Source organism: Morone saxatilis, unplaced genomic scaffold (assembly GCF_004916995.1).
Source record: "Morone saxatilis isolate NCDOM2014 unplaced genomic scaffold, NCSU_SB_2.0 Contig5, whole genome shotgun sequence".
Taxonomy (NCBI): Eukaryota; Metazoa; Chordata; class Actinopteri; family Moronidae; genus Morone; species Morone saxatilis.
The window spans coordinates 7,799,108-7,821,210 of record NW_023340095.1 but is presented as its reverse complement, the minus strand read 5'-3'; the positions used below and the strand labels follow the sequence as shown (position 1 = coordinate 7,821,210).

The following is a 22,103-nucleotide window of genomic DNA, read 5'->3' as shown; positions in this document are numbered from 1 at the left end:
CACACACAAACACACACAACCACATAACCAACAACTCTCTGTTCAGTATGTTTGCTTCATTCTCATTAACAATCTTGGCAAGAAAAATGCATTCACATTGGGAAGCTTCCCAATTGTTAAGATTGCAGCAGTGTGGAAGTGAGACAATTTAAAATTCAAATTTTCATATGTTTTGCAAAAAATATATATAAAGAGAGATAAAGTTAATTTTATTTGTTACCTATTGGAAGTATACAGGTACAGCCAAATCCCTGTTCAGTTATTACACCAATAATTAAGGTTGATTTTGCAATGGCAGAACTAGAATGTGTTTTGGTTAACAGGTACATCTGGTGCTAATTGGAATCCTGCATGTATGAAAGAAAAAAGGGAAATGTTAAAAAAGGAAAGAGCCGACATTGTTGTAATGTGAGCTAAAGGTACGGTTATTTTTCCCAACATGTTGACTTAGATTTTCAGGAGATTTCTAAATGAACCTCTGAGTTGATGGATGGTGTGACACATCGGATTCAGCTCTGATACCAAGAATCAACACATAATGAACATCCTCCTACCTTTTCATTACCAAAGAGGTGAGAAAATCAATCATCAATCACTGCTGCACTTTGTTTTAATTATCTAATGCCCTGCTACTTCACACAAAGTGAAGTACAACTGTTGTAAGGGCTGGCTGCATAGCTCCATTCCGCAGCCACTTAACTGGTTAAACACGTAATCCCTCCACACTCTCTGACTAATCCCCAATGGCAATCTGATGCACTCGTGACAAGCTCCACTCACCCATCACGGCCAGAGCTGTGCCTTTGACTAACTCCCTCTTTAGAGTCTCCAGCACTTCCAGCCCACTGCCATCCAGATTGCACCTGTTGATAGTGCCATTGGCCGAGCTTATCCAGTACAGCTTGTTGGCAGTGTAGTCTATTGAGAGACCTGAGAGGAAGACAAGTGAAGAGAGGACACCATGTTAGCACTCATTGTGTTAGGATTTGCTAGGACACAGAGATTGACATGGCTTGAAACCTGGCTTTTTAATGCCAGAAAAACCCTCAGAGACATACTAAATAAGTAATAAAAAATCATAAAATAGCAAGCCAGCTGTAAACAAAAAATGATTAGACATGCAACATGTAACCTTTTAACATGACAAGAATATATGATCAAAAATACTGGCATTTGAGGCATTACAATAAACAAAGAATATTATTCCTGAAAAAGTAGCTGCTTCAACCACCAGTAGTATGTATTAAGTTTCATCAGATGGACTATATTTAGAAACAAATCCTGGGTACATTTCATTTACTACAAAGAGTTTTAAATTGGTTATGAAACAGTCTCAATTTAAACCTGTTCCTTTTATATGACCATCATAAACAAACAAGATCATCAGCGAGAAGAAATAAGATTTTGCTATATAGTTATTCTTATGCATGCCATGGGGTCGGATTTGGTCAGATTCCCCTCAAAATCAAAGATTCAATGTGGTGGAAACACTATACCGCTTCTGTCCACAGGGGCCACCAGAATCAACACAAAATGAAAATTCCACCTAGAGGCTTTAATGCAGCACTAACATGCATAAGAAGTTTGCTTCTGACTATACTTTAACTGTTTTGCAACACCACATTTCAGTACTGCATTACCTTAATATTTACATACTGCAGCTTCTATGCATTTGGTTGAGTGAGGGCTAATAAAATTGTTTACGTGTTAGCTGGCTCTTAGTAAGAGCTCCAGGTGGCATGAAAAATAAACTAGAGAGTGACTGACTGCTTTCTCCTCTCTGGACAACGTTAAGGTTTTCTAAAGAATACCACTGTGAATGGTGGGAACTGAATGAACTGGACAACTCACTGTTTCCCACCATGTGTTGGATTTATGTCTGGCAGATTCACAGTCACAATGCGTCATTAATTTACGCTTGTCCCCAGGTCTACCCCATAATCATAAATGAAACCAGTGAAATATGGCACCCCCTGCTATCTGTATTGCTGACAGGCCGAGGAGAATGAAGAAATACAATGAAGACAATGAAGCTGTTTATGTGACAAAGGGGGGGTTTGACCTTGAGCTGCGTGACACCAGCTACTAGAGATGAAGACCATCTGATTGTTTTTGCTAAAACAAGCTGCAATTGCTCACTTAATGGTAAATGGAAAACTTACTTGTATTTATACAGCACTTTCCTGGTCTTCCAACCACTCAAAGCGCTTTACAACGCTTGTCACATCCACCTATTCATACACATTCATACACTGATGGCAGAGGCTGCCATGCAAGGTGCCAACCAGCTCATCAGGAGCAATACAATGCAAAGCAAAGCACCAACAAGATCACCATTCACAAACACTCACACACCAAAGGCCCAACCATTGGGACTAATTTAGAGTTCAGCCTCTTGCCCAAGAACACTCTGACTTGACTAGAGGAGCTGGGAATCAAACCAAAAACCCGCTTATTACTAGACGATTTGTTCCACCACCTGGGCCACAATAGAAATATTAATCCTAAGAATGTGTATATGTTTAAAGTCATGCAGCAGTGTTTAATCAATGATTTAACTAATCAATGATTACAATTAATTATAATGAATATTGTCTCAGTAGGAACCAGTGTTGTGCATGCTGGGCCAGATTTTCATGCATACACCTATTATATTAGCAAGAAGGACTAAGTTATCAAAAAAGTCTTACATATCTACAATCTAAGATGCTGCATATTTACCCTGTGTCCCCTTAAATATTGTAAGATAAGGATATTTGTAGAAATTCAGACTACCAAAATTCAATGATACATGAACAGAAAAATCTCACATCGATCACTTCCCGTACTGTCAGTGCATCACAGCAGAGGACATCCACATCTGCTGCTCAGTAAATTTCTAGAGGTTCAAAATAATTTTTATTTTTTTACTTTAAAGATTGAATGAAGAAGATTTTCAGTGTCATGTTTTTTTTCCAGTTTAGAAATTTCAGCATTGTTTTCCTTTCCATGCCTTTCTTGCTCTTAGACACTGACACCTTTAGGAGATTTAAGAATCTGGTGATTTTATATTGCTTGTTGAGATAATATCACCACTGAGGAGGTGGGTGTTCTTTGTGATTCTTGCTGACATTGTCGAAACAGGGAAAATGTCAACAGGTACAACCATTACGGATTCTGTTTGTAAAAGTCAGTGCATGCACATGACATAAATTGATTTTAAACAGATTAGGGTAAACTGAGATTATTACAACTTTCATGTAAACACCTTTATCAGGTTATCTTTGTCAAATTAAGGTTCAAATAGGGGAATTACTTCAAATGAATTTGGATTGAAGAGAGCATAGATGCAAAGTGGTGCATGCAGTGGCACAGCTGTTGATGCTGGAAAATTTAATTGAATTAAATTACCATAAATTGAATCCATAACCAAACAATACTGACAAATCCCCTCACTTTTCAGTCCTGTACTGTGGTACTAAGGTATTTGCTACTACACATCTTTCCAGACGGATAATCAGATAAATCAAGTGCACTAGGATTATTGGACAAACTGAATTATTGTAAACCATGTACCTGCTTTAATCTGGTTGTTTATATTCATATCAAATCATATACTGTTATATTATGTATTATAGTGGTTACAGTGTGCAGAAACAAAATGAGTTTATGTAAACTGAACAGAGAACTTGAAAATAAATGTCATTTAATCTATAAAAAAGTAAAACCCTAGCTTCTTGGCTCAGTCATTTTTGAGGTGCAGCTGAATAGGAGGTCTAACTCAGTATGCTATCCAAAGCTCTCATACTGACCTACAGGATCCCTCTGATTCTGGTGGAGGACCTTGCTGTTACTCCCGTCCATGTTGGCCATGTTAATAGTGTTGCCATCTGTCCAATATATTTTTCTGTGTGGAAAAGTGTGAGGCGAATAGTTAGTGGTCCAATTAGGCACAAGATACAGTATCATAGGGTTAACAACATAGTCAATGAATGTTATGTTGTTATTAAATCAAAATTGAATGTAAGCCAATGCATTTGGTTCTACCTAACAACCTTGTAAAGATTTAAACACACCTTTCAAGCTTGTTAAACATGTTCTCTTTACAACAACAAGGCTTTGATCCCTTCTTCGTACAGGTGAGGTCTGTAGTCATGTTTTCTAATACTATGCATTGAAGGTGAGGTACTGATGAAGTGCACAGACTGCTCTAATCTACTTACCCCTTGGCTGGGTGCACTACAAGGCACCTTGGCTTATCAATGCCGTGGATGATGGAGGTCTTCAGGGACCCATCAAAGCGAGCCACATTGATTTGCGACTCGTCATTTTCAGAGCTGAGCCAGTATAAGTTCCTGGAAAGCCAGTCCAAAGCCAGACCGCGGCAGTTCACTATGTCTGTCAGGCAGAAAAATGAAAAAACTGTCACGCCTGTGTATTTTACAAAACTATAATGCAAATAAATTCCGATATATATAATACTACTACTCTAACATAAGCAAAATAAAGGTATGAATAGTCTAGCACTTTGCATCATGTTAAAGAGAGGAAATAACAATAATTAATTACAGCAATTACAGTAATTAATTAATAAGTGCTACTCCATGACCAAGAAAAAAACTCTCTGGGGAGACTGTCAATACAGCACTGCGTTCAGCTCTTGCAACAAGAGTATGTGTGTACAAGCTAATCAATATGAGTAGGTACACTCACGCTGTGGTACACACCACACACAGCTTTTGATTTGCATTTTGTATGGATGTGTGGAATGCACCCACCTGCAGAAATGATGGTCTCTAGCTGGGTGCCATTGATGAAGGCCCTTTTGATGGTTTGGGTTTTGATGTCAGCCCAGTAGATCCTCTCCTCCTGTGCATCATAGTCCACCACTGTGACATCATCTATGTCTGGTACCGTTAATGCCGTCATGACATTCATATAAGGGTTGTCAATGTCCACACCTCGGATTTCAGACCGCCGCACATATAGAAGGAACCTTTTCAATGCTGAGATGAATAAGAAATCCATCATTTCAGAAAGTGCACCTTTGCATACCTTTTTTGTCAGCTCCAGGTGAGAGTGTGGTAATAACAGCCTCATGTAAATTCTGATGTCAATCAGAAGGGCCAGAATTCACATGTGAAACAAAACATCTCTCCTGTTGTTTACACAGTATCCTATAATTTTACTCTAATAGGGAGAAAGCATGAAAAATGGGAAGGTGTTGCTTTTTGCTCACCAAAACAGGATTGTTTGTTGGGTGAAAGCTTCATAAGGTGTGGACAGGTGCAGGACGCAGTGCGGTCGTAATTGATGAGACACAGATGTGAGCAGGGACCACGTCCATCATTTTCTTCACATGGGTTAGAGGCTGATAGGAAGGGAGTAAAGAGAAAGACAGGAGGAACATTTCAGAACAGTCAGTATTAGAAGTTAAGCTGGAAAGTCCAGGATAAATACTGGGTGTGGATGGAACTAAAAGCCTTCGCAACATCACATTCCAGGCATGTCTGATTATGCCACTGAAAGAAAATGCATTCTTTGAAACTGACAAAAAAGTGTTGCTGAAAACAACTGTAATTACAAGATTGTTCTTTTTGTATAAAACCAAAGAATTTGTTTTAGAGGGTCTTTTTTTCAACACAAAGAGAAATGTTGGGTTTGGAAAAGTTATGTTGTGTTTGATGGATCTTCACTCATCCTCTGCCCATGTTTGCGTTTTCAAGTTGGTCCCTTGTTGAATTGGGTCTAAAGAAGTTAAGAAACATGGGCATAAATGATAAAATATAGAAGATATATTATATTGTTTACTCTTTTTTCACTTCTCAGGAATTAAGAGTGGCGTTATCTGTCATCCTATTACTGTACGGGTAGCAGAATTTCCAGTTTAAGCCCCTAACCTGTTTCTATTAGACAAGCAGAACAACCCGGATATCAATATCTTCAAACTAAACAGTCATCATATAGGAGCAAAACATTTGAAGGAGTCAGATTTCACAAATGTCTTACTATAACCTATTCAGAATAAATCAACTCAACAATACTAAAGAAAGTCACCCACAGTTCAATTATTTCCCGTGAAGCTGAAATCACATTTCATGCATCAAACACATCAATTTCTCATCTACTCTGGATGATTCATGTTAGACAAGCTCATTCAAAGTTCATTTCCTGGGATCCTTCAGCAACACCCTGGAGAGACCCATTGCATCACAAATGTGGCTTATTTAAGGCAAAAAATCCAACTCTCTCTGTGAGCTGGAAACAGCACCCAGCTGACTCAGTATGCTAATAGTGCGACATCTGAACAGCGCTGCATTCACCTGAATCATGCTCTTGAGGGATGACAGGCAGCAACAACAGAGCCAAGGTGTTTGTTTGCTCTAAACTGTCAGATGTATTTGGAACAAATACATTTTAAAATGAGCCCACTGCTATGGTAAGGCAATGAAAATGCTGGCACTCCCTAAAATAGTCCCTCAATACAAAAGTCATATTTGGTGAATATGTAGTGATGATACATGCATGCAAGTGCTTTTTTTTCACCGAGATACCTATATTTTATTTGTTGTGCTTATATATTTCAAAGACTATCATATTTGGCATGGTAATTACAGTGTAACTTGTCTGCCTGTCTGCATAAATATTATATTGTTAATATAGCTTTGCACACATTGAGAATAACAATAATGACTTCAAAAGGATCCAACTGAAATATCCTTAGCCACACCTCTTTTTCTCCTTCATTCATTTACGGGAACAGAATAAATAAAAGGACAAAAATTGATGTATACTACTAATAATAATTTTTATGACTCCATAGTGCCAATATGTGTAGTAAAAACACAGTAATTTAACACAGCTAATTTATACACAGGAACCAACCCAGCAGTTGGAAAGAGCCATTATTGACTATTGGAGTATGTGTTATGGTTGAAAGTACACCGCTGTGTTCCAAGAATGCATCAATATCAAAATGATTACTTTATCTTATTGGTCAAAAGATCTGAAAACAAAAAAAAACCTTTTTGCTGCTTATAATGGTGCAATGGATACACATAGGTTTCTTTGTGATGCTTTGTCTACCATCTCCCAATTATCTGTTGTAGCTGAGAAGCCTTGAGACTGCCAATGTGCCTCCTAATTTGCAAACACTTGTTACCCATTCTAATGTTAAAACACAGCCTTGCCTTTCAAGTGACACATAATGCATTTGCAGGCTGTTTATGCCTCTGGTAGGGTTTCACTGTGGCACCTGCTGAATAGCTCATAAGCCCAGCTGCATACTGGTGTTCACTGGTCCTTTCTTTATCCATCCCTCCCTTTCTTTTTCTGTGGTCCAGATGTTCAGGCTCTAGTGGAGCTTCACATCTCTAGGCCTTCATTCTGGCTACAGTGGATAATAGCCAGCTCCCCCCTGTTGAGCCTTTTTTTAAATAGGATTAGGCACGCTTACTGTCTTCTTTGGGAAAGCAGTCCTCTTTGCTTAAACTTATCTATGATGAGCAGTCATGAGAATGCAGAATACAGGAAGGAAACAAGCAAATTAACTTGTGACACACTAGAGAAGCAGTGGAAACACAGAATAGATGCACACCCGATTAAGACCATAATAATGCCCATTCAAGGATGGTGGCTTACGTATGAAGAAAGCCGAGGGGGATAAGAAGAAACTTGGCAATGCTGAAAAAGTCAATTGTGATAGCAACTGATCTATCAATCAAGTGGTCTTGGCAACCATGACCAAAATGATCTATCCAATGATGATCCATAATCCAGTCTTTCATTTTGGGGGTTCTGATTTACAAATCAAACAAAACTCAATTTAAATCTATTTACTAAAACAAAACAAAACAAAAAACAGTCAAGACAACTGAAAACTGATTTCATGCTATCAATTTAATCTTGGCAATGCATCTTGCAAGCTGATCTGCATATCAAATAAAAATTGGCTTACATATGTAGGCCTTCTGTCAGACAACATACCAGCACTGTGTCTTTTGTGGTCAGAATCTTGGCAGCTTGCTTCTCACAAAATTGATTACCTATTCCTCTGTGACTGATACAGATTCAGAGGCATTCACTTCAAAGAAGTTGCTGGCAATATTAATAAAGTTTTAGAACTATTCCATATATTTCCTGTCACCACAACAAATTATTCACATAACCAATTTAATTGATTATTTGATATGCCACAATTATTCCTTGGTGGATGTGATGATGATTCTCATTTTGCAGCTGTCTTTATTCAAATTATTTCAAAAAGGGAAAAAAAGCTTTAATATAGTGGTATAAGCCAATTACAATGATTTGAATGGTGAGAAAAACACATTCAGAGGTACCATTAACTCAAGCTAGCTAATTCTCTGCATGAGTACCTCTTTCGTTCAGACACATGGCTCATTGATTGACAGGCCAAATGAAGGCAGAAGCTGAAATTAATTACATTATGCTGTTTTTTTTTATTCTTACACATTATGTGGATGGATTCTGTTTTAAAAGATCATTTATCCTCAGTCAATATGCAGTAATACTGGAGCACTATAGTCAAATTCAAACTGATTTATCTTTTTTAACTACAGAGTGTAAGATGATACGATATGATGGATTTGCACTTTAAGCCCATTAACAAGCATCCCCTTTCTGTGCACAAGGCTGACAGTGACATGCCCAAAATTAAATGGTTACTGTTACTGTTCTTTGTAATTGCAGCTATAATCCTGGTCTCTTTTCAATCGTAATTGAAGAGTTTACAATCTAAAAAAAAAAAGACTAAATGTACAGAGGCACAAACCAAGCATTGCGCTTTTAGACAATGTATAGTTTTTAACTAGATGCCATGCTAAATAAAGTAGCTACCCCCTCAAGCCTGCATTGACATCAGTACTTAAAGGTGTTCTATGGTGTATGACTTTCAGACTAGATGTCACACTAGAGCACCAGCATTTTAGCAAATTTTGTCTCTCAGATCACAAAACACACTTCAAACTTGAAAAAGTACATTTTAGTCTCTCCACTCTTCTAGCAACAATAACTAATTCTGGTTTGGTCAAAACAAACACTTAATTCACAGTTAGATGAGAAAATAGTCACAAAATGGGCTACATGCCTGCCATGTAACTTTGGCTAATCTTTGGGGATGAATGTGTTGGTCAAAGTACGTCCACTAAAAGTACTTGTTGTTGTGCCGCTGACAGGCTAAAATTGGTATTCTAAGTGTGTGACAACATTATGAATCCCTATAGAGTCAGATCCTTTAAAACAGCCTGTATATTTTTACTGCTCACCAGCACACAAAAACAATAATTTAACCTCACAGATAATTGTAAAACACACTTCATTCAAATTCACCAGACACAAAATTAAACTTACAAAAGTCATCTTTGTTAGTCTTTCCACTATCCCAGCAACAATCAGCAACTCTGGAATGGTCGAAATAAATCTTTAATTCACTGAGTTAGAAGAGAAAAACAGCTATCCTGAAAGCCAACAGATACACATGGAGAGACTCACGTGCACTAACATACACGAGCGGGTGGACCGGAGAAGTAAACAATGCTTGGGGATCAACACAGGGAGAGGGAATGTGATGTTAGTCTTCACTCAGGAAGCATTTACTTCACTATTTACATGGCAAATCGTTGTTTGCTGCTACATTAATGTTCTAAATCTTGTGTATAACCTTTATGGGGTTAAATGTCACTGCTGCTAGGAAAGCAAAACTGACAAATTATATAGGGTCCTGCTTCCAGCTAGTAAAATGTGCCTCTTCTGTAAGTGTCTCACCTCAAACAGAAAAGCCAGAAAAACTGTCCTCACCTTGTGGCTGTCTGCTGGGGTGAAAGATCTGTAAGTCAAAAGGTTGAGCACTCGTCTTCTGGATGACTGTTACATTTTGCCCAGTCCACTTATTGGCTCTCGCTAAAGTGTTTGTCCTCCAGTCCGTCCAGTATACATTGCCTCCAAAGAGAGACACAGCAAAGGGATGGGACAGGTATTCATGGCCTCTGAGGATCTCAATGACCCCACTTCCATCATAGAGCGCAGAGAAAATGGCGTCCGAGCTGTTCAAAAGAGACCAACACAAAGGGACATATCAAAGTTAAAACTGCACTTCAACTGCATTGAAAGGGAACAGTAAAGTGGGCAAGTGTTACCACCAGTCCACTGATGGAACTATTAAATTGTTCAAGATCCACTCAAAACCAAATATGACTATTGTAGTAAGATCTCTAAATATTACATGTCTTCCATTATTTAATGCCAGCTTCAAGTAAAATTTTACTCAGGGAGTGGTGAATGCTTCGCAGTATATAATGTCATACATTATATACGGTATTAAAAGTGATAAAAGGTGTGAATGCTAGTGCACACAACATAAAAACTCGAATGGAATACCGTGCATCTGTCCAAACAATCCTCTTTTCCAAATGATCCAGAGTAAGTCCATTAGGCCAGGCACCAATTTCCATATCTTTGAACACAATGTGTCGACCTCCTCCACTCATTGATGCAGCCTCAATTCGGGGGAAAGTAGCATCCCAGTCAGTCCAGAAGAGGATCCTTGGAGCAGAAACCCAAAGGCAACAGTTAGTATTGATGACTGATTGCTTATTTTTTATGAGGACAAGAAACAATATACTGCACATTTTTAATTTTTTTTAAAAAAGGCTGTTAGATATAATAACCATCTAAGAGCTGTTGTAACTGTATGCATTAACAAAGACAGTGGCAATGATGACTGTCCAAGAACAGCACCAGTGATCCAGTGCAACCCTTAACATCTGCGACAGGCCTTGAAATGGGAGGCCATCTGTTTTATTATGACTTTCTTTTCACAGCTCAATGAGGCCTGAAAATGAACACCATGTCCAGAGTCTTACTCCAACCCAGCAAACATCACTTCTGTCCTGTCTTTGGTCCACAAAGTCAGCTAGAACGAAGGAGAAAATGGGTGCTCAAGCTTAAATCACATACTGACGACAACGAAACAGTGTTAGGAAGAAATATCCTTGTCCAGATCAATAGCCTTATTCACTTGATAAGGCTTCCCTGATCAATGACCCACTCCTTTGAGTGGATTCAAGTAATTAGATTAGAATTATTGCCATGGAATGGAAATGCGCCTTTAGGCACCAAAAGCACCCATTAATCCTACTCTGTACAGCCATGAAATGTAGTCATCCTCCCAAATGTGAAAGAGTACTATAGGAGAGAGTGCATGAGCAGATTACTCATTTCTTAAGAGTGTTAAATTGATTTTAGGAATGTCTGGGTTTTGCTTTAATCTGAAATATTCTGGCCACAGTATACAACCACTGGCTAGTTTTCAGATGTATTTATCCAAAATAAGTACAAAATGTGAAAAACAGCAATACACCAACAACAGAGAAAATGTATTCAGTCTTTTGTATAATTTGTACTACTGTATACATTCTGTAGATAGTAAGGGCATACGATTTCCAGCACTGCAGTAAACACGCAGAGAAAGAACCTACCTACTTGTTTCAATTAATGGCTGATTTCTTTGTCATTACTATCTGATAAAAGCAACTACACTACTAATTTATTTAATTTGTATCTTTAAAAAATATGCATACAAATATATCAAACTGGAAAGTGCCTGGATGGACCAGAGTTTACCCTCTGAGTGATTTCTTTAAGCAGGCAATATATTCTCTTAATGTGAATAGACAGCGTTACGTTAAGTCACATATGGGCTGATGCATCACACCTGGGAGACATTGTGAGAGCAGCTGTTGAGATGTTTAGTTATGCCAAGAAGAAGGGTGAACTGTTTGTGTTTTTCCATACCATAAAATAAAACCTTAACTGCCTACATGATGAGAGGAGCAGGGCAGCCACCAGGGCTACTATAATCACAAGTCTTGCATGAAGATGTCACAGGGACGATACAGAATGCAGTCCTGTAGCTACAGGCGAGTCAAACCTCTTTCCCGCAGACCAGGGAAACAAACCACACTTACAGGCAACCAACAGGAACATAAGGGCCAGTTTCTTAGTTTGGGGGCATGTTAGGTGGATTTGTTATTAAATTGTCTGCAGTTTCAGCAAGCAAAAATAATAAGTCTCAATTATTGCCCTTACATAGAACAAGGCATGTTCACAGTTATACAACCTGTTGACATCATTACAAAACTATAAAAAAAAGTCCTCAAACCTTTTTTGAAACAAGATCAGTGGGTTCGACAAGACACTATAACTATCACAAGACATCACACAGTGTGAGACACAAAACAAAGACTCCAAACTACAGCATCGCTCTTTCACACTGTTCACAGTTTGTGATCACTCCACTTAATATTAATCTACTATACATGTCAAAATCAAGACATCACATCCTTTTGCAAGGCTGAGTGCAGGGTTAAATGTACAATAACGTTTATACCTTCAGGTGCATAAAGGCTCATGCTATTCCACCCAGATCCTACCCTTCTCAACCCAGGCACACTGACCAACCAGTAGAGTCACCGTGCAGTGACATGAACATGATCCTTACCAGCTTATTCACCTATTTTCACTGAAACATTGACAGTTGTGTTTGATGGGGCACCTTGCCAAGACAGAAGCATAGCTGCTGGGAAGTGAACCTGGGTCTCGGCAGTGGTGGGTGAGTGATCAGGGCCCCCTAATTTTTTAAAATCAGTATCTCGCCTTGCAGAACTAATTTCTCTGATTTACAGCAGCTGCTGTTCAGCAATAAATCTTACCTACATGATGTATTACAACAATATTCAATAGTCGACAAAAGACTAAACCTTTTAGAGTTTTTCATTTTTGTTAGTCTACAAATAAACCCTTAATAAGTATGTGGACATAGTTGCAAATTTAAGAATACAAGAAGACACAATGAGCAAAGGTACACCTATTGCCCATTAATTGAAATCAACCTCTGGGGAAATGCAATAAGATTTAAAAGAAAATGATAATGCAAGTAACAACATTGGTTGTGTAAGTCCTCAGAAATTAACACAGCATGACTTGTGATGGAAGTTAAAATGTGGAAACAGTAAAAAATATTGTGGAACACAATGTAAAATACAACGTGTGTATTAAATGTGTTGTTAAATGTTTTAAAAGCTGTTCATATTACATGACAGTGCATCTCAGGCAATGTTGCAGAGTAACGCAAAGGTAATGTAACAAGTAGTATGACAAATTACTTTCTACAGGGAGTAAATAATTACTGCTAAGTAACCTGGTTACCTCAAAAGACATCTAATAATCCATCAGTAAATATTAAATTGCAAATAAGAGCCGGCTGGGAACATTATGTTTGCAGTTTGCGTGTTCTCCCTCTGTTTTTGTGTGTTTGCTGTGTCTGAGTGCTCCTGTTCCCTCCTAAAGTTCAAAGACATGCAGTTTAGGTTAATTGGTGACTCTAAATTGCCCGTAGTGTGAATTATTGTCTGTCTCTATAGTCAGACCTGTGATTGACTAGCGACCTGTCCTGACCCTCTAAGGATAAGCGGGTATAGCTAATGTATAATGGATGTTTATCTTCAGTTAAATATGATGACAAAATGCTGAACAATTATGACCCATTGTAATGTGCTTCCCACAAGGCTCTATAAAACCTTTGACCGCTCAGTAAATCTCATTAACAGTTTAAATAGAAAGAAAAACACAAGTAGTGAAATACACACACAGACACATTAATAAGCACCTCCCAAACACACATGCACAGCACATACAAACACAAACATGCAATGCTTGTAAAATTAAATGTGTTTCATATCGTAAAATGATTGATGAAAAAAATTCCATTATAACAAGAAAAGTAGTCTTGTAACAAAATTGGTTGTTATTATAACCAGAAGCCATTATAAAACAACTTGGCCCAGGTTGGCTCCCATGTTTCTACAGTAGCGTGTGTTCTGCAAACCACTGCAAATTCTCATTTGGAAGGGAAGGGTCACACAAGGGAGTTTCAATCTGCAACTACACCATTAGATGCCACTAAATCCTACATACTGGACTTTTAACAGTACCTGTAACATCAGAACCAGGCCTCTGGCTGTGTGAGTTGCCTTGTGTCATGTGTTGCTATTGTGATGTTCTTGTTTCATTTGTTTTTTATGTATGTTTATGACAGCTGAAGATAGACAGAAAAGTAAATAGGGTAGAGAGAGAATGACACACAGAAAAGGGCCACAGTTCAGACTCAAACCCACAGCCTTTGTACATGGGGCACCACCTCTACCAGGTAAGCTATTATGGCATCCCTCTTGTTTCATTTCTAAAGGGTGGGTGTCAAAGTTCTAAACTGTTAAACTGTCCAAACCAGCATCTCATATCCTTCTAGGTGTGTTGCATCAGTGGCTAATACCGAGTCAAACCTGGTTTCCCCCAGCGTGACTTTGTCAAACAATCTAACAAATTAAAAAGCTTATGATAACACTTGTCATACCAAGGAAACAGAAGTGTAATCAATGCACTGTAATAGGTGCCATTTTAGAGCCACAGATCAATCTACAAACACTCTTTCCATGTCTCTCAGCGGGATAAACAGCGATGATTGTGAAAATTGGCCCCAAGAGGAATGAGGCAAAAATAAAAACAAAGCTTATTTGGGGCTTTTTATTTGAAGGTCTTGCTTGAAAATGTTTTAAAGAAAAACATTACCAGGCAACAAAAGTGACAGGGTAGTAAAACATATAAAGCAGGAGCAATGGTTGGGGTGGTATTAGCTACATCAGTTGTCATTACTGGAATAGAGCACACAGCACTGTTATTGATGTACTCTATATCTGCTGCTATAATGGACCTTAACACAACAGACATCTTCATACATCAAGGCAAATGCGGAAGTGAGAAATACAAGAAGGTTGTAATTTTACATTATTCCAGTAATCTCAGTGCCTGATGGATAGCACAGCTTCCAGCAGGTTCTGTATGTGGGAGTCAGTGCATAACGTACCCCTGCCCTGGGTCGAGAGCGATGGCCCGTGGATGCTCCATGCCTCCAGCAATCAGTGTGGTGCGCATATCTCCGTTGAGCTTGGCAACCTCAATCTGGTCCAGATTGCTGTCAATCCAGTACAGTTTCCCTGTAATCCAGTCCACAGCCAGGCCCTCTGGGGTGGCTAGACCGTGCTGCACGACCACCTCAATCCCTGTTACCCCTGAAACAACAAGATCAACAACAATGGCATGACTATGTAGAACTGACATACATTGTAATTGAGGGGCAGGTTTGGTGGTTGGTATATCTTTACACTGCTGAGGAAAACATTCTCAAAGCAGGGTAGGAAACTCCAATCTCTTCCATATAAAGATTGCTTTCTACAGGGTTCCATTAAGCACAATAAAAGGGTTTTCCCAGAATATTTACAATCTAGCTGTTTACAGATGCTGAGCCTTTTCATGTGTGTCTCACAAAAGGGTGGAATAGGTACCAGAGAGGTGATTTCTATGACTCCACAGAGGGAAATAAAGGCAAGAGAACCCAGTGAATGTACTGCCACCCACAAAAATACAGAGCGAAAGAGAACTTCTGATTCATCATTTTAGGAGGAGGAGATACTGTACTACAACAACTGAAGGACTTCTGGTCCCGCAGTATTTTTCAACTCTTTTCAACCTGAGATAAATTTTCAGGGAAAGACAATATCAACTCACTATATCAGAGCTGAGTGTGCGTAAAGACAGTACAATAAAACAGAGCGTTATCACAGACAGTGTCTTAGACTTCCATTATAGCTGCTGGAGTACAGATGAGCAAGACATGACTCGCTTTAGCCAATATATCACAGCAGTCTTTAGATATAGCAAATGTTTGTGTACATGTGTACTCGTGTGTGCACGTACCGCCAGTCTCGGAGAGCCTTCCTCTGTAGATCTTATCCTCCACCACATCTGTCCAGTAAAGGAGGCTGCGATTAAAGTGGAAGTCTAGTGCAATGGTGTTCCTCAGCCCTGGCACCAGCAGACTGTAGTCCCGTTTATGAAGGTCTATTCGTCTTATCTCGTGCCGGATTGAAAAAATGATGAAAGCCTCAAAAGGATCTAGGCAAGGAGAGAGACAGGAAACAAACACTGTTTTGTAGGCATGCCACCTTTGGCTGAGTGATGTTTTTGAGTCAATTGTTCATCAACAATGTGTGACATAATGTACAGTTTTGGCCATTTTAAGAAAGGCTGTTGCAATGGCTAGTGAGCTATGACAGCCCCAATTCTTCTTTAACTGGAGTGCAACTGGAATGTATCAGTGACCACTACACCTAAAGATCCAGCACATTTTCTGAGGAATATTATTGTCAAATGCTAAAAACCTGTAGAAAAACATAATAAAAGAATGAACAGTATACCATGAAAACTCCTAAAACTCAATGCTCTGCATATACATTTTGTTATTGCACTGTTAAATATGGATTAAAACTGCCATAATGCAATCTGACATACATGCACATGTTTTACCATTCACATGTATTTATTTCATTGTATCAGTTCAAGGCAGAGCTGGTTTTAGAAAAACATAATCTTCCCTTTAAAATCATTGGTTATACCTTGTTAGGCTAGGCTATAGTTTATTGTTGGCCAGATCATATCTGACCTCCTCTCTCCCCACGCCTCCAGGCCCCTTAAATCTTCTGTCACTCCTCTGCATCCTACAGTACCAGCTAATGTTTGAGAGTGCACTCAGACTGAACATGAAGAGAACATTCACATATATTCAATTCACACACACACACACATATATATATATATATTTATATTTATATATTTTTTTTAACAGTGCCAATTAGTTTGGTCAGCATATGCTGGTTTTACAGTGTTCCATGTAAATAAATTATAAATTAAAAAGGCATCTTGTTACCTAGCAAAGATCTAAGGCTGGCCAAATAGTTTGCAAGCTTGCTGCCACGTCATAATTATTAATGCTATTTTATCAAATAACACCATTGTCCTTCACACATTCTTCACTTAAAACCTGAATGTTTTCAGTTCCCTCTTTACTTTTAATGTCAAGCCAGTTCGACAACTGTTATCAGCTACATTCTGATTAAATACTGTAGCTAAAACATGCAAACTAACTCACTCTATGATGACATAATAGTTGCAGAAAGGCAGCCAAGCACAAGCTAACTGTTCTTCTTGTTTACTAGCCCTTTCCTCAACAAAAAAGTAGACACATTTATTGGCTCTCTTTACTATACTTATACAACTATACAAAGCTAACAGATTTAACTGCAAAGTTTGACTCATCAAAGTAGGAAAAGCATACGGGTAAATAATAGATTAATTATGGCTGAATTGCCATTAGCTTCTTTAGTTTCAGGGACCTCGTATCGTACATGTTTGCTTGCTGTTACACTGTCACACACATCCAAGTCAAAATGTCTGATATGAAAAAGGTATTTTCTTGACTTTTGTATGTGACACTGTAACTGTCGCTAGCTCTACATGTTGCAACATTAGCTCATAGAGTTGCAAAATAAGTGATGTTCCTATCACCAAGGCAGGGTTATACTGAATGACTGTCCCTGACATGCAATGTATTTGTAAGTTATTTTGATTGAATTCCATGGAACTATGGTGGACATGTATTACAGTAGTTTATTTATATAAAATCTGCAGGGCAATTGAAACAGTTAGCCTTAATTGAGTTCCATATATTAATTCCACTCTCTCTTTGTTGATCCGCTGTGTAGAGGACATATTTTCAAACCATCTCATTGGTTTTTACCACCATGTAGTGCAATTGTTTATGCATCAGTTGTAGCCAAACCAATTTGTTGCCAAATGCTTTGGGAATCAACACAATACATTTTTCCATTTCTGAAAAAAAGTAAATACATTTGTTAGAAGTCTCTACTGATAATTTAATTTTGTAGACACTCTACGAAGTCACTCTATCTACTGACAAGTTCTAAAGCGGGCAACAGTGCTTGCATACTGAACTTTACTGGCCTCCACCACTGAGGTTTAGCTCAATCAGTAAGATTATTTCTGCTTCTGGGAAATGTTTGTACATCTTAAACCTGGAATTTGTCACACATGGTCACACACAAAACCCACAGATACACACATGAAGTCTTTTAAAATAGCTTTTTGCAGGCCTTATCTTCACAGCATTCTAGACTAAATCATGCTATAGGAACAGAACTGTTTGCAATTGAAATGTCCCTGCTTCAATGATATATTTCAGTGTTGCAACCAAACTAGCTGAAATGCTACTGGCTAGATTTTATTACTGGGGATGTGCAAAAGAAAAGTAGGAGTGGATGTGCGCTTAGGACTTCACAAAGAATCCAATAACACCTCTCTCAAGATTAAATTGGAATGTTTGTGTTTGTATGCAAAATTTGATTTATGAAGAAGCTGTAGAATTCTGATCAGCTTCCAGAGAGAATTGTGTATTCTCTTCCTGTGTTAATGTAAGATTAGAGCTGCAACTGCCATCAATCTCGAAGTGAAACAGAGAAGCAAGTAATCAAAACGAGGTCCATAAATCTGAATGTGACAAGCCAACAGCATGTGTGTATAACTATTGTATTTCAAGCGATTACAGCGCTGCCTTGTCAAATAGATTATTCACTAACAGAATAGGGGAAAGTTTGAATTCATAATGTGATACTACACTGGCGAAACATTTGTGTTTGAATGGGATTAGGCCTGAGGTGAACTTCTGCACAGCTGAATTAAGTAACAAAGCTCTAGTGGTTTGAGAAGGGAAAACATGCTTCCTTCACTCAGCATCAGTATGGATAGAAACAGACAGGACTCATCGCCCAGATGTCTCTTTAGATTTGAAACTGATTGAATTTGACCTGACAGTACCCTAAATCACCATCTATTACTATTCTTCAGACCAATTCTCCACTTTCCCTGCACTCAGACACTAACACAAGAACCTTCCTATTCTGTAGTGTGACTTTTATTGTTTTCCTTTCCAGTTTCTCTGTGGTGTGAACCTTTCATCAATAAGAAATACATAAAGCTCATATTTTTAATTAAAGGCACCACCAACAAGAACAACGATTCTAATTTGGAATCAAGGATTATAGAGTTACTAGTATGCCCTAGGATAAAATTTAATATTACAGCAGACAGACTCACATGCACACACCATCACAACAGCCTACAGCATCACTAAAACAAACATTAAAAATGCTAGGGTCTGTTACCTGTGCTATGACAGCTGTCTCCGTCAGGGTCCAGCATCCATCCTGGATAACAGGAGCACTTCACTGTGGTCTTGTACTGCTCACACACCTGGCTGCACTTCAGGTGACGGCTGCAGTAGTCCACCACCTCACAGGTCTTGTTGCTGGAGTCCAGGTGAAGCCCAGGGGGACAAAAACACACAACCCCTTTCCCCGGTGCCACGGTACACTGGTGACTGCAGCCCCCTCTGGCTACAAGACACATATCTGGAGTGAAGAAGGTCAAAAAAACTTAGAAACTGTACAGACACTGGAAGAGTGTGTGAAAGAAAAATACAATGTGTGTGGTGGCTCTGTAAAACAGATTATATTACAGACACTCCAAATACCAATAGTTGTACGAAATGTAAAAGGTTTTATGCTTGAACATAATGTTACAAGGATAACATATTTTCAAGAGAGTGTTCACACTCTAATGAAGATAAAAATGTTGCATAATGAGAAAGCCTTCATACAGTAGGTTCTCTGTGATTTCACCTGAAGGTGACTGGGTTTAATTTCCATCAGTGCTTCAAAAAACAGAACAGGAAACAGACCATTATGCACCGCTCCTTTCAAAAGTGAAACAAAGAAAGAAATGCTTAACTCCATGCTCTTTTATCTTATTTTTATACTTGTTTTTTTCTTGGACAAGGGCAAGATCAAAAGGCATATTGATGAAAATAAAACTGGTGTCCCTTTTTCTAAAGTGATTAAGACCGTCTTTTCAAAGTGAGCAAGAACAGCATTGTACTCTCTCAAGGGGGGAAATGGAGCATGTGGTCACAGTTGTTAATGGTGGGTGTGAGTCCTGCTGAGCTGGTGCAGATCAGACCCTCAACATCCCTCTGAACACATAATTGTCCACGAGGAGGTAGAAGCCCTCTTTTCAGCTATGATAAGACAGACACTCAAAAGGTCCTGTAGGGCCCCTGCGAGGCTTGGTTAGTGACGCTCTAGAAAATGAACCTCGATGTTTACACTGCTCACTTTAAGAGATTAGATGGCCAAGGCTAATCACATGAGATATTTTTCTTCCCTCTGAAGGCTGCTGGACAAACACTTCCACATTTTCCATCATCAGGAAGCCAGAGTATTACCTCATGTTCTGTCCCTATGGTCTCAGAGACAACACATACCGGTTCCTAAGCTGCTCAATCTGAAGGAGGGGATTTGGCACTGGGGGATGTTCTTCAACATCCTGTGATATAACATTAGATGAAAAATTTTCTGCCAGGTAATTTGACAATTTATTGAAACTCTATGTTAATAAAAGGTAAATTATGGATAGCAAAAATAAAAGTAATAAAGAGCTATATTTAGAGAGTTGTACACAAGATTGCGCTGCAGTTTTCATTTGTAATGTAAATGTGGATTATTCATTTGTCACTGTTCTTTGTTTTATTTTCTATTAAACAAATGTCCTTAACTCCAGTGTTTCTATCCTTGCAAGAAATGACAATCAAAGAAACTCAAACACAGTGGGAGCATTGGAAAGTTGGTCTCTTCACTTTAAAGTTATTCTTTACCCACAATATAAAGTTATTCCTCTCCCAAAATATGTCTTTTGAGTATCAAACAGGCACCCCCTGTAGGCTTGAAGCATTGCTATAAAAAGTTCCTTCTGCAGAACAGCAGCTATGGTCAGCATGATTATCATCTGTAACAACAGATTCCAATGTTGACAGGTTTTTATAGCTTAAAGTATCAAACAAATCCATATAAACTTCTCAAAATCTCACTCTGTTTATCATCATCATTGGAAGTCAGAAGTTCAGGCAGCAGTACTATATTTAGCCAAAATAATGACTGGGACATACAGCAACATCTGCTGTGTAACAGAATTGGAATCTATGGTAACTGACACAAATAAACTACTATAGAAACTTTGCGATTTTTCAAACCACCAAGGGATGAGTGTTTGATAATCTGTCCACACACGCTTGTGTACTTTTGGTCAGGGGTTTGGAAAGCCACTTTGTTCCAATTAAGGAAAACCTTTAATGCTTCAACTTCCTCCAAGACTTCCAAGTTTGTGGCAACGCTTTGTGAAAGGCAAAAAGGCCAAAACAGAGGGACATATTGTATGGGCTACCTTGCTTAGCCTGCTGCCACCCTGACTCAGACCTGGATAAGCATGTTAAAATTGATGTTTGGATGGAATGCTCAAGCCAGGTCCAAAAGACATGATTTTTAAAGCTTAGTGGGGAAAAATATGACTGGCCTGCACAAAGCCCTAACCTCAACTCTATCAAACACATTTGTGATGAACTGGAATGCCAACTGTGAGCCAGATCAGGATCTAACCTCCAAAATCTTGTGGAAAGCCTTCCCAAAAGAGTGCCGGCTGTTGTGTGTTGATGTATGTCATGTTCCGATATCCACATACTTTTGGCCATATATATATAGATGCAAATATGACATGCAGTGACAAAACAATCATTACCACAGATGGGTCCTTCATCCGAGCGGTCCGCACAGTCCACTTTGCCATTGCAGATCTTATCGGGTGTGAGGCAGACAGAGGTATCGTTGGCACAAGGGTACTTGGGTGGCTTACAGACAGCCGACTCACAGGACTCTTCATCTGAGCGGTCCTCACAGTCAATGTCCCCATCACACACCCAGCTCTTTGTGATACACTTGCCTGTAGAGAATGGGATGTGGAGATCTCACTTAACAGATCCAAGTTTCACGGTAGTTCAGCTGATGTAATCTCACTGTAGTAAGTATTTGTATGATTTGGTTAAGTGGATGATGTTTTAAATAGTTGCTTGCCTCAACTAACTGAAATTTAACATTTAGTGGTGGCATTTTTCAACTTTGGAGTAGATGAATGTTTCATTACTCAGTTCCTTAATCATATCTTTTGAATAAACATTAGATAGCAAAAATGCCAAGCTTTTTTCCCAGGGTGCCTCAATCAACAACTAAGTCTTTCTCAGTTCTGTGCTA

At 38.7% G+C, this 22,103-nt stretch overlaps 1 protein-coding gene across 1 annotated transcript in view; it reads right to left on the bottom strand.

Moving 5' to 3' along the window:
- The window catches only part of lrp1bb (low density lipoprotein receptor-related protein 1Bb), a 239,920-nt gene that overhangs the window by 78,966 nt on the left and 138,851 nt on the right, over positions 1 to 22,103 (bottom strand). Inside the window, exons 22-32 of the mRNA XM_035675905.1 lie at positions 21,595 to 21,795; positions 19,131 to 19,376; positions 15,811 to 16,008; positions 14,921 to 15,125; positions 10,378 to 10,542; positions 9,799 to 10,043; positions 5,219 to 5,350; positions 4,758 to 4,985; positions 4,203 to 4,377; positions 3,792 to 3,886; positions 781 to 930 (exon numbers count right to left, since the gene is read on the bottom strand). Of these exons, the coding sequence (XP_035531798.1) occupies positions 781 to 930; positions 3,792 to 3,886; positions 4,203 to 4,377; positions 4,758 to 4,985; positions 5,219 to 5,350; positions 9,799 to 10,043; positions 10,378 to 10,542; positions 14,921 to 15,125; positions 15,811 to 16,008; positions 19,131 to 19,376; positions 21,595 to 21,795 (2,040 nt within the window). The remainder of the gene's footprint in view (positions 1 to 780; positions 931 to 3,791; positions 3,887 to 4,202; positions 4,378 to 4,757; positions 4,986 to 5,218; positions 5,351 to 9,798; positions 10,044 to 10,377; positions 10,543 to 14,920; positions 15,126 to 15,810; positions 16,009 to 19,130; positions 19,377 to 21,594; positions 21,796 to 22,103) is intronic.